The sequence below is a fragment of the Lutra lutra genome, chromosome 4 (genome assembly GCF_902655055.1).
Source record: "Lutra lutra chromosome 4, mLutLut1.2, whole genome shotgun sequence".
NCBI lineage: Eukaryota > Metazoa > Chordata > Mammalia > Carnivora > Mustelidae > Lutra > Lutra lutra.
Window position 1 is genome coordinate 9,111,984 of NC_062281.1, and position 12,608 is coordinate 9,124,591.

The following is a 12,608-nucleotide window of genomic DNA, read 5'->3' on the forward strand; positions in this document are numbered from 1 at the left end:
TCAACACTTGTTGGAAAATCTATGATGTGCAAGGCATTGTGTTATTTTCATTAAAAAAAAAAAAAGTGCTCCATTTATGGAACTTTCCGTGCTCAAAAGCTCTGTTAACTCCCGTTTGTGCCCAGAGTCAAGTCTAAATGTCTTCCCAGCTTTTGTGATCCTCTGCGAGTAGCCTGGGCCCATCCAAGCAGCTTGGGTTGCCTTCTTTTTCCAACACTGGTCCTTGCCCAGCCAACACAGCCACGTTCACTCGGCCGCCCTGCTGTGGCCCAGCCCCTGAGGCCTCCTCGGTGTCTTGCTGCCTCTGTCTTGGCACACACATGAGCTGTGCCGTGCCCCTGGGGGAGGACGCCGGAGTGGGGCTCCCTGCCAGCTGCACGTAGAGTCCAGTAGGGAGACAGAGGTGAGCAGGTGTCCATCCCTGTCCACCTACCCAGGCTGCCCTGCTCGTTCCTCCCACCTGCACTGGCCAGAACCACCCCAGCCATACCAGCTGCTTCCCCGTTCCCTAACTGGTTCTCGCTTGCTCACGTGATGTCTCCAGCTCTCCCTTTAATGCTCCTTGTGGCCATTCTGAGCTCACAGTGCCCACCCCCAGTTTCACTGATGGTCGTGGAGAAGCAGGTGAGGTGGCCAGACACACAGGTTATGGAAGCAGACCAGCTGGGAGCAGCCCCAGCCCCCCCACCTACCAGCACTTCGGGGCCTTGGACACACTACCTAGTGTGACTTGATTTCCCCTATCAGTACAATGGAAGTAATAACCCTACTTAGGTCTTCGGGTTGTTAGGATGATTGAATTGGTTAACAATCACAAAGGAAACAGAACAGTGCCCGGCATAAAGCACTGTAGAAATTGTCTAGTTTTTCTTGAATAAAATGAAACAGATTTAGGTCCCAGCAGATTCTCCCAGATGTTCTTTGCAGAGTGTGCCTTGGCTTTTGCTGCAGAAATTGCACCTACGGGGGATAGCCGCTGAGACAGGACTCTGTGCCCACTCTTCTGGCTGGAGGGTAGCAGACCCTCTCGGGAGGCCCTGGGGATGATGAGGGAATGGTAATGGTACCATGCCTGGCCTTCTGTCTAACTCCCCAGCCAAAGCACCCCTCCTCTGTCCCCACAGCCTACTTGGGCCTGCAGGCTGACCCTCCCCGCCACACCTCTGAGCCTGACCGCCCCCCACTCCACCTGCTCCTGTTCCCCTCCCTGCAGTGCTTTGCCAGAGTGGGGATTGTCACTGAGCCCTGTGCCCCCCCAGAGTCTGTCCCCAGGCAGGATCCAGGCTTGGGAAATGGCCTCCCCCAGCCCACCACCAACCCCTTCACATCCTTTCCAACTGTTCAGTTTACCAGGAACCAGGGCCCCCTTAAAGTACTGTTGGGTTTGGCCTCCCTCTTCTCACAGAGAACACGAGCTTGTCTTGTCAGCCACAGGCCTGGCATGAGCTTCTTTCTGTTTCCGTCCTCCCCCCAGGCACTTTGAAAACTGCCTCCAGAGTCCGGAGCTCTTGGAGGACCCCGTTCTTGCAGGCTACGATAGCGGATGCCACACACACTGATCACCAGGGGACGTGGGCAGAGACCGCTGGGCAGGACTCAGTCCATGCCAAGGGCTATCGCAGCTGCTGTGGTCCAGGGGCAACTCGTGCCAGCTGCTGGCTCCATGTGGAGCTGGGGCATGACCACAACCCAGCCCTGCCTGGAAGGAGCCCTATCTGGTTCCATAGAGAGGAAAGAGAGCTTAACCCTTGTGAGCCCCTGCTGGGTGCTGGGCAGCGTGCCAGCTGTCTGCCTTCCACACTCGAATTCTCCCATCGGTCCCCCTTATATCTTAGCATCATCTGAGAGATGGGCAGTGTGGGGGTGGACGCAGAGGGAAGGAAGTGCCCAGAGCCCCTCAGGTCCACAGCTTGGCTGAACTGCTCTCAGATCCCATGCTGCATGGATGCCAAGCCTGTGTGCCCTGCAGGACCCTGGGCTCTGGCTGGCACTCAGAGTAGCCCATCTCTCTCCAGACCCATGTTCGGAACATCAGCGTCCAAGTATTTAAAATGGAAAAGGGGAAAGATGGACGGGGCAGTACAGGGAAATCTTAGGGAGTGAAACTCTTCTGCGTGACCCATAATGGTGGACATGTGACATTTATCGAAACCATAGAGAGGATGACACAAAGAGCAAGCCCTACTGGAAACTCTGGACTTCAGTCAATGCTAACCTATCCGTGTTGCCTCCTTGATCATAACAGAGGTGCCCCATCAACACACAGTGTCAGATAGTAGGGGAAACTGAGGCAGGGGGAGGCATCTATGGAACTCTTTGTACTTCCTGCTTAGTTATTCTGTAAACTTAAAAGCACTCTAAATGGTAAAATCTATTAACTATTGTTTTAATTGATAAAGGGGATGGTGGGCTTTTGTCACAAATTTACTGGGGGAGTCCGCAGACTCACACGCCCATTGCCTTCCTCTTCCAGAGCATCCCCCAGGACCACAGGCAGTCGGAAGGCTGTGTTTGCATCCTAACGTTTCAGTGTCTCAGTTTCTCTACAGATGCATTGCTCCCCTCTCCTGGTGAAGCTGTAGGGAGGCTCAGCTAAGGCATCTTCCATTGAAGATGGAAGGCCCAGGAATGAGGGGGAAGCTAGGAAGTCTAGTAAATAAAGCAAAGATAACCTGTCTGTGGCTCAATGGACATAAAAGACACATCCTGCTCTCTACACGGAAGAACAGAGAATCCAAGGGCCCTTTCTAAACCTCCGAGGGAGCAAGCCACAAGATGTTTCTCCTTGCTCTTTGACCAATAGGATTTAACACCCCAAGTGCACTCCCAACTGGGGCATGGAGTTCCTCAACCTCCCTGAGCCTCGCTGAGTCACCTGCCACATGGCCACTTGGTACTGGCCCCACAGAGCTGCCATGAGAGTGAAAGGAGGCAATCCAGGAGAGACATCTGGTAGAGGCAGGCACTGCTGAGTGTAACATTCCTCCCCTCTCGCTGACAGTTCTGCTTTAAGCATAATGAACAGGCAGTGTTCCAGGTCAGGAATGAGAAGGGCATTCCAGAAGGTGTTCTGGAAACTTCCTTTGCCTCCCCTGACACTGACTCCACCAGCAGCAGGAATGAGTTTCCCTTCCTAGAAGCACACAAATTCTCAATAAGATTACATTCCCCTTAGGCATGGGTAACATATGGGAATTCGCTCCCCTCTGTCCAGAAAAGCTCGAAGACAAGGCAGTAGCCATGTCTGTGGAACGTTCCACCTGACCACGTTCAAGAGCATGATGAATTTCACTCGCCTCTTCAGAGATGGAAGCTACGGACTTATCAAATCATCATCAGTCCCATGTTCAAAAAGAGGAAAGAAAACCCAGGCAGAGTTTTTGTTGCTCTGGCAGCTGACCCTGGTCCTTCTGAAGGAAAATCTGAAATGTGTTCACCATCCACATTTCCCTCATTGGCATCTGGTCGTATTTTGCCTGAAGTTGGTACCCGCTTCATGGTTGTCCTGCAGGCCTAGAATCTTCTTCCTGGCACTCAACGGCTCATGCCAAACGTGGTGCACCTAACCCTCATTCCCCAGCACTCTGGAATTTCTACCCACTCACCCACACTCTAGATGAGTCCATTATTCTAACCATGCTACTTTCTACCTGCCCATCCTGACTTAGCATGTAAGGCGTTTGGGTCTTAAATGAGATCCTTCGAGAAGAGAGATGAAGTTCAGTGCCTATCTGGAGGTTCCCACTGTAGAATCTAAAGCCCTTTCTCATGTACAACCTCCCTATAGCCTCATGTAACTGTGGATGTTGGGTAAAATTGTCCCCATTTTACAGAGGAGAAAGCTGAGACTCAGAAATGAAGGGTTTTAGCCCAGGTCACACAGACATTGAATGGCAGAGGTGGCCATTGGTTCTTCAGATTCCCAGACCTGCGTGTCTACCCCCAGCTGTGGCTGTCTGACAAGTGTCCCACCATTGAGAGGGGCTGGACATGGAGAAAAAGACGGACAGTGGCGCTGTCCCAGCCTCCATTCTGCCCTGGGTGCTGGTGAGGAAGGTGGATGGAAGCAAGGAGACAAACAGTTCAGCGACTGGATGGGGGACAGGCTGATGTTCACAAGTGAGGCTGGCATTAAAGAGGAAACGGGAAGCATCACTGAGGCAGCTCTTACGTGGAGTCAAATGGCGGCCCTGTGGGCCCAACACTATAATCCATACTATGGTTCCCTAGGGCCAATCAGCCCTGGTGGTGAAAGCTGGCTCTGATCTTTCCTGACTGTTGATGCTAGCAAGTGTCTAACCTTCTGGGGCCTCAAAACACACATACTCACACACACGCGTGCGCATACACACACACACACACCACCACCACCTCCACAAGATACAACACATAATGTAGTCGGAACAGCTCCAGCACATAGTAAGATCAACCATTGGCAACAATTACTCTCAGGTATGGGTGTCAGCATCGCTGGAAGGTCTCATGGGCGTGTGGGACAGTCTACTGAGTGCTCGGCTCAGCTGGAGGAGGGCCAAGGGGCCCTGAAGGGATGGGGCTTTGGGAAGAAGGGTTTGACCACACGTAGAGTGGCCCTCAGCTCAGGGGGTCGGCAATCCCCAACCACACCAGCGACTTACCGGAACTCAGGAAGCCGAAGACACCCACTCGGTAGCCAGCCGTGACAACGATGAGGTTGCCAATAGCAGCCAGGAAGGAGCCGTCGAGAGCCAGCTGTCCTTCAGTCCCCCTCCGCTCCACGGTGTTGTGGAAGAAGACCAGCACGGAGGCATTGGGGGCCTGTGGCGAGTGGAGAAATGTGAGGCTACAGGTTGACCCATTCTCACCCACCAGAGCTCAGTGAGGGCACCTTTCCCAAGAAGGTGCCAGATTCCGAGCCTACCCACAACTCTTCCTGTCAACTCCACCATGTGGGCACACTTAGTCCTATGTTACAGGCTGAACTGTGTCACCCTAAAGTTCCCAGTTGAATTCCTGACTCCAGGAACTCAGAGTGTGACTGAATTTGGGAGACCATCCTATATAAGGTCCTAAGCTAGTGGACCCTAACCCAATATGACTGTATCCTCAGAAGAAGGGGGAATTTGGATGGAGACACACACAGAAGGGATACCACGTAGAGACAGAGGGAGGACGAGACGACCAACCATGAGCCACAAAGAGCGGCCTCAGAAGGAACCAGTCCCACCGACCCCTGGATCTTAGACCTCCAGCCTTCAGAATGTTGAAAAAATAATCTTTCTGTTGTTTTGCCACCTGGTCTGTGGAGCCCTATCAGAGCAGCCCTAGCACGCGAGTAAGCCTGATGTCACAGAGAAGGAAGCTGAGGGTCATGAAAAGTAGATACTTTGCTCACATTGTAAAGCGAGCAGGTGGCAGAAAGGACAGCTCCTGCAGACCAGGAGCCCATCACCTGGAGCTAGACAGTCTTGCCACATCCCAGGTCCACCCTGAAGGCAGATGCTCTAAGGACTACAAGCACTTCCATTCTACAGGTGTGAATACCGAGGCTCACGGTTGTGAAATGACTTTTTTTTTTTTTTAAGATTTTATTTATTTATTTGTCAGAGAGAGAGAGGGAGAGAGAGATGAGCACAGGCAGACAGAATGGCAGGCAGAGGCAGAGGGAGAAGCAGGCTCCCTGACGAGCAAGGAGCCCGATGTGGGACTCGATCCCAGGACGCTGGGATCATGACCTGAGCCGAAGGCAGCTGCTTAACCAACTGAGCCACCCAGGCATCCCTGTGAAATGACTTTTTAAAGCACGTACAGAAAGGAAGGGGCCAACCCAGAATTCCAGCCTCAGCGCCCCCTCCCAGCATACTCTCCTGGGCCCTCCCATCTGTGACACCACGTCCCTTAGGTGAGTGATGAGTAGCTCTCTATCGCCAGGACAGGTTTCAGGCAGGGTGGCCAAACTGAAAGGACTCACCAGGGAGGACCCAGACAGTCTTCCAGAATAAAGTCGGGGCCAGGCCTGGGGTGTTGGAAGACTGCATAGCTCCAGGCAGTGGGCTGCAGGTCTGCAGTCACTTGCAGGTGGAGTGACTCTTATCCCTTTACATGTGGTCTCTGTCCCACTCACAGTTATCTCCAATGTCCCCATCAGCCACCTAGTGACTCATCAGTCTCCGTACAGTGTTTTACTTAATTCCTACAAGAACTGTATGAGCCAGAGGCTACTTCTCTTCCCCTTTCAGAACCTGTACCCGGAGCACATGGAACACAATTACCTTCTCTACACCAGTGAGGCAGGGGTCAGGGGCACCTGAGTTGGGAGCCAGACCTCAATCTAGCATCGCAGGTATGGGGAGACCAGAGCTGGGCAGAGGGGACCCATTGTCTCCCTTACTCTGGGTTCTCTGCTCATAGTAGCACCGTCTACGAGAACTTTCACCTGTGGGGGCCTCATACAAAGCTCACTCAGACCAGCATGCTGAGGTCAAACATCCAAAGGGAGGCGGCCTCTCGTGGCTAGTAGGCCAGGGGACCACGAAGCTGTGGCATGGTCCGGGGTATCATCGTATCTATCCACACTGGGGTGGCATCCCCAGAAACTGATGTTTTCTAGAACTCATCAGTTTTTGCTTTCATGCCCTCGGGCCCTTCCCCCCAAACAGGAAACTCAAACATGGAGCTTCAGGCTCGTGGCCACTACTTAGGCCAATCCAGGCTCTAAATCAGGGCATCACCCTGTCCGGGTCACAGCTCCAAACCTCACCCTCCGGAACTGTCCCCCAAACAGGAGTCCAAGCGGAAGCACCCCCAGGGGTCACTCCTAGGGTCTCTCAAGGACAGCGGTTGATTTGTCTCCTCACCGGCAGACGAACCCCAGTCAGGCTCCATCCTCCCCAGCTGTGGGTCTCTCCCCGTCTCAGACAACCTGCATCGCTGACCCTCACCCACTGCCTGACTCACACCTCCCTCCCCTCACCCCGGTCAGGTGGCACCCCTGACCACCACCCAATACCTCCCGTCACTGTGACCTTTCCTCTATTTCTCCTCAGAGTCTCATCCACACCACGGTTGTTCAATAACCATTTGTGTGTTGGTTTCTGCCCTGCCCACTACAGTGTAACTCCTGAGGGCAGCCACTCGGTTTGTCACTTCTCTGTCTTACGCCCCCAACCCAGAGCAGTGCCCCCCAACACAGACCCTCATGAAGATTTCTTGGAGAACTGAACCAGGACAATAGTGCCCCATTTGCCATGGGGGTGGCCTGAGGATGTGGGGAGGGTCAGGTGAGGCCCTGTGGTTCCAGAAGGACCCTCTGCTTCCTCTTGGCCACACAGGCTTTCAGGAAGCCACGAACTGGTGAGGACAGCGCTGGGAGCGCAGAGCCTAGAGGGGTGAATGATCCCAGCAGCTCCGGGGACGGGGGAGTCTTACAGGGCAGTTTTCAGGGTAGACAGTCAAGGGTTTCCAAACTCACCACATTCTGAGGGACAAACATGTTAAGATACAGGCAGTCTTCGCTGACTCTGGTAGCCACGGGTGCTTGGGTTCCTGGCTGCCAGCAGCTGGCCCTGGGGAGGCAGATTCTATGACTTCCAGGTGAACAACCAAAGGTACACGCCTCGTCTTCCCCTCTCGCCTGCCACCCCCAGCCAGAAACCCCCGGCCCTTACAAAGGCCCAATGGTCATGGCCGACCAGCTCTGCAGGATTAGGCAGCTTCGGGAAATGGGGAAAGGGAGTGGCAAGCACAGGGAAGAAACGGCAGGATGCCCACCTTTCCCTCCACCGAGGCCCATGGAGGAACACCTCCAGGGACAAGCTGCCAGCTCAGAGAAAGGATGCCCAAGATAGGGACGGGGAACGTGGGTATTGCTCGGGACCTAGGCCCTTCCTTGCCGCACGTGTGCAGACCTGTCACTGGATGTGGAGTCTGAGCTGTCTTCTGCATCAGGACAGGGCCCGAGCGTGCCAGGCTGAGCGTCCCCGAGCATGAGAGCTGAGACCGCATCCGGGACATGGCCACCGGCAGCCCAATGGGACCCGCCCGAGAGGTGATTTCCCCTGTCCCCCAACCTCATCTGCGGTGGACCCTGAGAAGGCAAACTCTCCACCTACTTTCCAACCAAAGCCTCCCCCATCATGTGGGTCCACCCTGACATGGGGAAGCACTCTGATTAGTGCACGCTTATTCCTTTTGTGTCTCCATGGTGGAGACTTACTACCATGGCTTTCCACACTTTTCCACCACCGCCCAAGTTCAAGCCCTCAATGCTTTCATGCTGAGGAGGGCAGAGCCTCAGTAGCCTGGGTCCCTGCATCACTGCAGAGAGCAGAACACGCCACCCCCACCCCCATCACCAAATGCACTTTGCAGGAACAAGAGAATGGTATTTGGAGGGTTTATCTGTAAGAGCCCTTAATGCCCCTTGATTAGCATGCTGACCATTCCCATGCACCCCTCAAACTGGAAAGCAATGCTCTGCCCCCAAGTCTCACTCTGATGCGTTCAAACGGGAGGGGAGTTCCCTGGGCATTCACCAAGATGCATTCCACAAGATCCTCACCGTGGCTGGGTGGCATCCCAGGACCCTGTCCAGTTCAAGGGCTCTGGGGCCTGGAAGCGGCTCTCTGCCAGGGGCGGGGCGGCATACGGAACTCCCAGGAACTGGTCCACTTGCTTCCACGAGCTGCCCACCTGGATGGCCCGCGACCTGCCCAGCAGTTGGCCGTGGGGGGCGATGGTCACAGAAGGTGCCAGTGTCCCAAAACCCAGCAGAGGCATGTCTGTGGGGAGGGGGATAGCGGGGGAAGAGATGACCATGGGTGCTCTATTCAAACAAAAACACCGCTTTTCACACATAAAAAAATGTCGGTAGTTCGTTCAACCCCAGAAGCCAGAGTCTAGCCAGGTTAGTTTTCAGTGTGAAAAAAAAAAAAAATAGCAAATACAGCTGATGTTTACCAGGCACTGAACATCTGTAGAGCATGGCATGGGTCCCTTCTCTACATGTGTTGCCTCGCTGATTCTTCCCACCCAGAGGCCAGGCAGAGCTTAAACCCAGGCCCACAAACCCTAACTCAGCATGTGGGGGCCAGAAGTGGGTGGTCATTTGGAAGTATTGGGATTTTTTTTTGTCATTTTTTATTATACCTTTTTTTTTATACCTTTTTTTTTTTAATTATACCTTTAAGCTGGAAGTCACATTTTTTTTAAATTTAATTTAATTTTTTTATAAACATATAATATATTTTTATCCCCAGGGGTACAGGTCTGTGAATCGCCAGGTTTACACACTTCACAGGGTTATGGACATTGGGGAGGGTATGTGCTATGGTGAGTGCTGTGAAGTGTGGAAGTATTGGGATTTTTAAAAGAAAAGAGAGACACAGGAAGTGTGAGGCTCAGCCAATCCCCCAAAGGGGTCTGGAGTCAGGCCCCACCCTCAAACACATCAGTGGCCGGGTACAAACCACTCATACTAACAGGGACACATAAAGAATATGATATCTTCAGTCATTTGAGGTCAAATGTTGCCACCAAATAAGTTTGCAGCAAACTCACCGAAAATTTGTTTTTCTACCTTTTAGAAGGTTGGGAATTCAGAAGTGCAGAGGAGGAACCCGGGCCCTTATTTGCATTTCACTGATAAGAAAACAGAGGTAGGGGCCAGGGGTGGGGAGCTGCCAGGATTCCAAGGTGTAGGATTCAAAGGGTTTCTGGACCCCGACAGCGACCAGACTAGACCAGGGCTGTTCACATGGGTCAAGGGCCAGCTCAGGGCCCCTCTCCAGGGCCCTGCCCCTGCCCCCTGCCCGCAACGCCCCCCTCCCCACCTTCAGGCCCCCAGACTCCATCCAGCCTGCCAGGCAAAAGTAGTGCCACCTGCCAGCCGGCCCTCCCAGCTCCGCCCCCCCAAGCCTTCCCCCAGCCTTGTAATGCTAATCACTGCACACCCCGCAGCCTCTCTCTGGGCTGGTTCTTATCTCCTCTACCACAGTTTCTCCCTTCAGTGAATTGAGTCAATCAACTTTTGTTGGGACCCTGGCTCCATGCCAAATACCGTTTTCAGGGACTTGGAACAGTTCGGCCTCTGATTCCCCAGCGGGTTCAGGGCCTGGCACAAAGGGAGTACTGGATGCTGGTGCAGAGATGTTCTCTCTCTCTTTCAGGCTCCCCCCCCCCCCGCCCCCTCTGCCTGTGTGTGTGAGAGAGAGAGCAGGAGAGAATGGGAAATTGCTTATTATTCCCGCAAGTGTGTTTGGTTTGCTGGGCTCTGCTGTTGGCCATGAACTTCCCCGCTTGTCTGCAGCTCCGTCTACACCATCCTCCATCTATGAGGACAAAGGAGGGGTACAGGAGAGGAGGCAGACAGACAGGCAGAAGTCTACCCATTCCTCAAGCTCGGTGCCAGGCGGTGGCTCAGCTGGAGGTGATTTCATCTCAGGGGACATGTGATAACTTCCGGGGACCGTTTGGTCATCACCAGGGTCTGTGAGAGATGCTGGGTTCTGACATCTAGTGAGTTAAGGCCCGTGATGCTGCTAAGCACCCTGCAGTAAATAGGGCAGCCCCCACAGCAAAAAACCATCTGGCCTGGGCTCTCAGTGGTGTGAAGCCTGAGAACCCCTGGGGCGGTGTGTGACTCCCGGGCCACCGAGGAGCATGGTGGGGAGGAACTGAGGAATGCAGAGTCCCAGCAGGAAGCAGACCTGTGTTTCAGGTCATATACACCAGCTATTACAGGGAAACTTCCTAGTTCTTCTGATGCTCAGTTTCCCCCTGTGGAACCGGAATGATAGCAGCCTCTACGACACCAGGATGTTGGGGATAAGCGCATGGAGCCTGTTGTGCTCTGAGCCCAGTGCCTGCCAGGGGCAGGGGCTCCATGCAGGAGTGAGTGAAGGGATTGGAGGGAGGGAACAGTAGAGAGGAAAGAGAGAAAGAGAAAGAGAAAGAAAAAGAGACAGAGAGAAAGAAAGAAGGAAAGAAAGAGAAAAAGAAAGAGAAAGAAAGAACGAACGAATGAACAAGAAAGGAAAGGAGGAAGGAAGGAAGGAAGGAAGGAAGGAAGGAAGGAAGGAAGGAAGGAAGGAAGAAAGGAAAGGAAGGTGGGAAGGAAGGAAGGAGAAAGGGAGGGAGGGAGGGAAGGTTGGAAACAGTGATGAAATTCTCTCTGTTGCAAAAACCCTGAGGGCTAAGTGTAAACCCAGCAAGGAAAGAAAGAGTTGCACATTCTAATCTACTCTCAGTCACAGGTCACAGCTGGTCTCAGCCCACAGCTTCTTCTCACAAGTTTTCCGGCTTCAGTGTAAATCATAGGACCTCAGGCCAATATTCAGGCCTGCGGCTGCTAACACAGCAGAACCTTCAGACTCTGTCCCCCTGCTCCACAGGAAAACAGCCACATTTCATGAACGTGGCACCCTCTGAAGGAGGGAGCAAAGACACAAAATACAAAAGCTAAAGAATTTCGAGGGAATGCAAACCTGCTTTCCCACAGACAGTGGCATTCAGCCCTCCCTCCAGAGGCTGCCTGGTGAACCCCAGACTGAATGAGATCCAACAGGGGGAAAATGTTAGATGTGCAGCTCTCTCTTTTGAACTGTTTTCTAGAAACTGATGGATTCTTTCTAGAATGGCCCTCTACTGAGGCCACAGGACTCTTAAGTGAAGAAAATTATCCAGAGCTATATGTGGGCACAAAGTGCAGACAATGTCTGTGTATATACACACAGGCTCTCATCTTCAGCTCGAGATGAGCTTTTAACCTTGAACTTGAGTTACACAGAATTAACAGAGAAACAGTCTAATCTGTTTTATGGAACCTAAACCCAAAGTGAGGCTTCTCCCGGCAGCAGAATTTCCATGCAGATTAGCTATGCTGTGAGTGAAATACACTATTGGAAGCTAACTTGACTGAACACTGTGAGTGTCTAGGTAGAAGACAAGATCTGAGACTGTAGGCCCGTGACCACAACATACAGGAACCCAAGCACTCCCAGGCCTGGGGAGCACTCTCAGGGTCCAAAGGCTGAGGTGGAGGAGAGGCCAGAAGAGGATACCACTGGATCAAGACAGGCCTGGGGACCACCAGGGCTCTAAGGCAGGATGGGATCAAATCCCGCTGCTGCCTGGTTTTGTAAATAAAGTTTTATTGGAACACAACCACACCCACTGATCTCCGCATTTTCTGTGGCTGCTTTCTTGCTTAAGTGGCAGAGTTGAGTAGTTGTAACAGATGCCTTGAGCCTAAAATATTTATCTGGCCCTTTTCACAGAAAGTTGGCCAACCTCTGCTCTAGAAGATCAGATGGCAGAAACAGGCAATGTTTTAAAAAATCATTAACTTCATCCCATGAGCATGTCTAATGGGGGACGGGATTTGCCCCGGCCTCCAGCTCCCATGTCTCCCATTACACAGGTCTTACCTACCGCACTTAGTGATGGATTTCTATGATTTCTTAGAGTTCTATGTTTTCTCCCCTTGTTGGCTTCTTCCCTGTATCCCTAACACCTAACACAACATCTGACATGTAACACCTTACTGAATGCTTTCAAATGAAACTGAGCCACGAGCAGCAGCCCTCTCCAGACCCTGATAGGGTTGTTAGATGATGTGGTTTTGTGCGAGC

The 12,608-nt window shown here is 52.8% G+C and overlaps 1 protein-coding gene across 1 annotated transcript in view; it reads right to left on the reverse strand.

Annotated features, from left to right (window-relative positions):
- Window positions 1–12,608, reverse strand: part of TG (thyroglobulin) — a 237,827-nt gene that overhangs the window by 100,617 nt on the left and 124,602 nt on the right. Inside the window, exons 38-40 of the mRNA XM_047727291.1 lie at window positions 8,540–8,759; window positions 7,451–7,544; window positions 4,638–4,797 (exon numbers count right to left, since the gene is read on the reverse strand). Of these exons, the coding sequence (XP_047583247.1) occupies window positions 4,638–4,797; window positions 7,451–7,544; window positions 8,540–8,759 (474 nt within the window). The remainder of the gene's footprint in view (window positions 1–4,637; window positions 4,798–7,450; window positions 7,545–8,539; window positions 8,760–12,608) is intronic.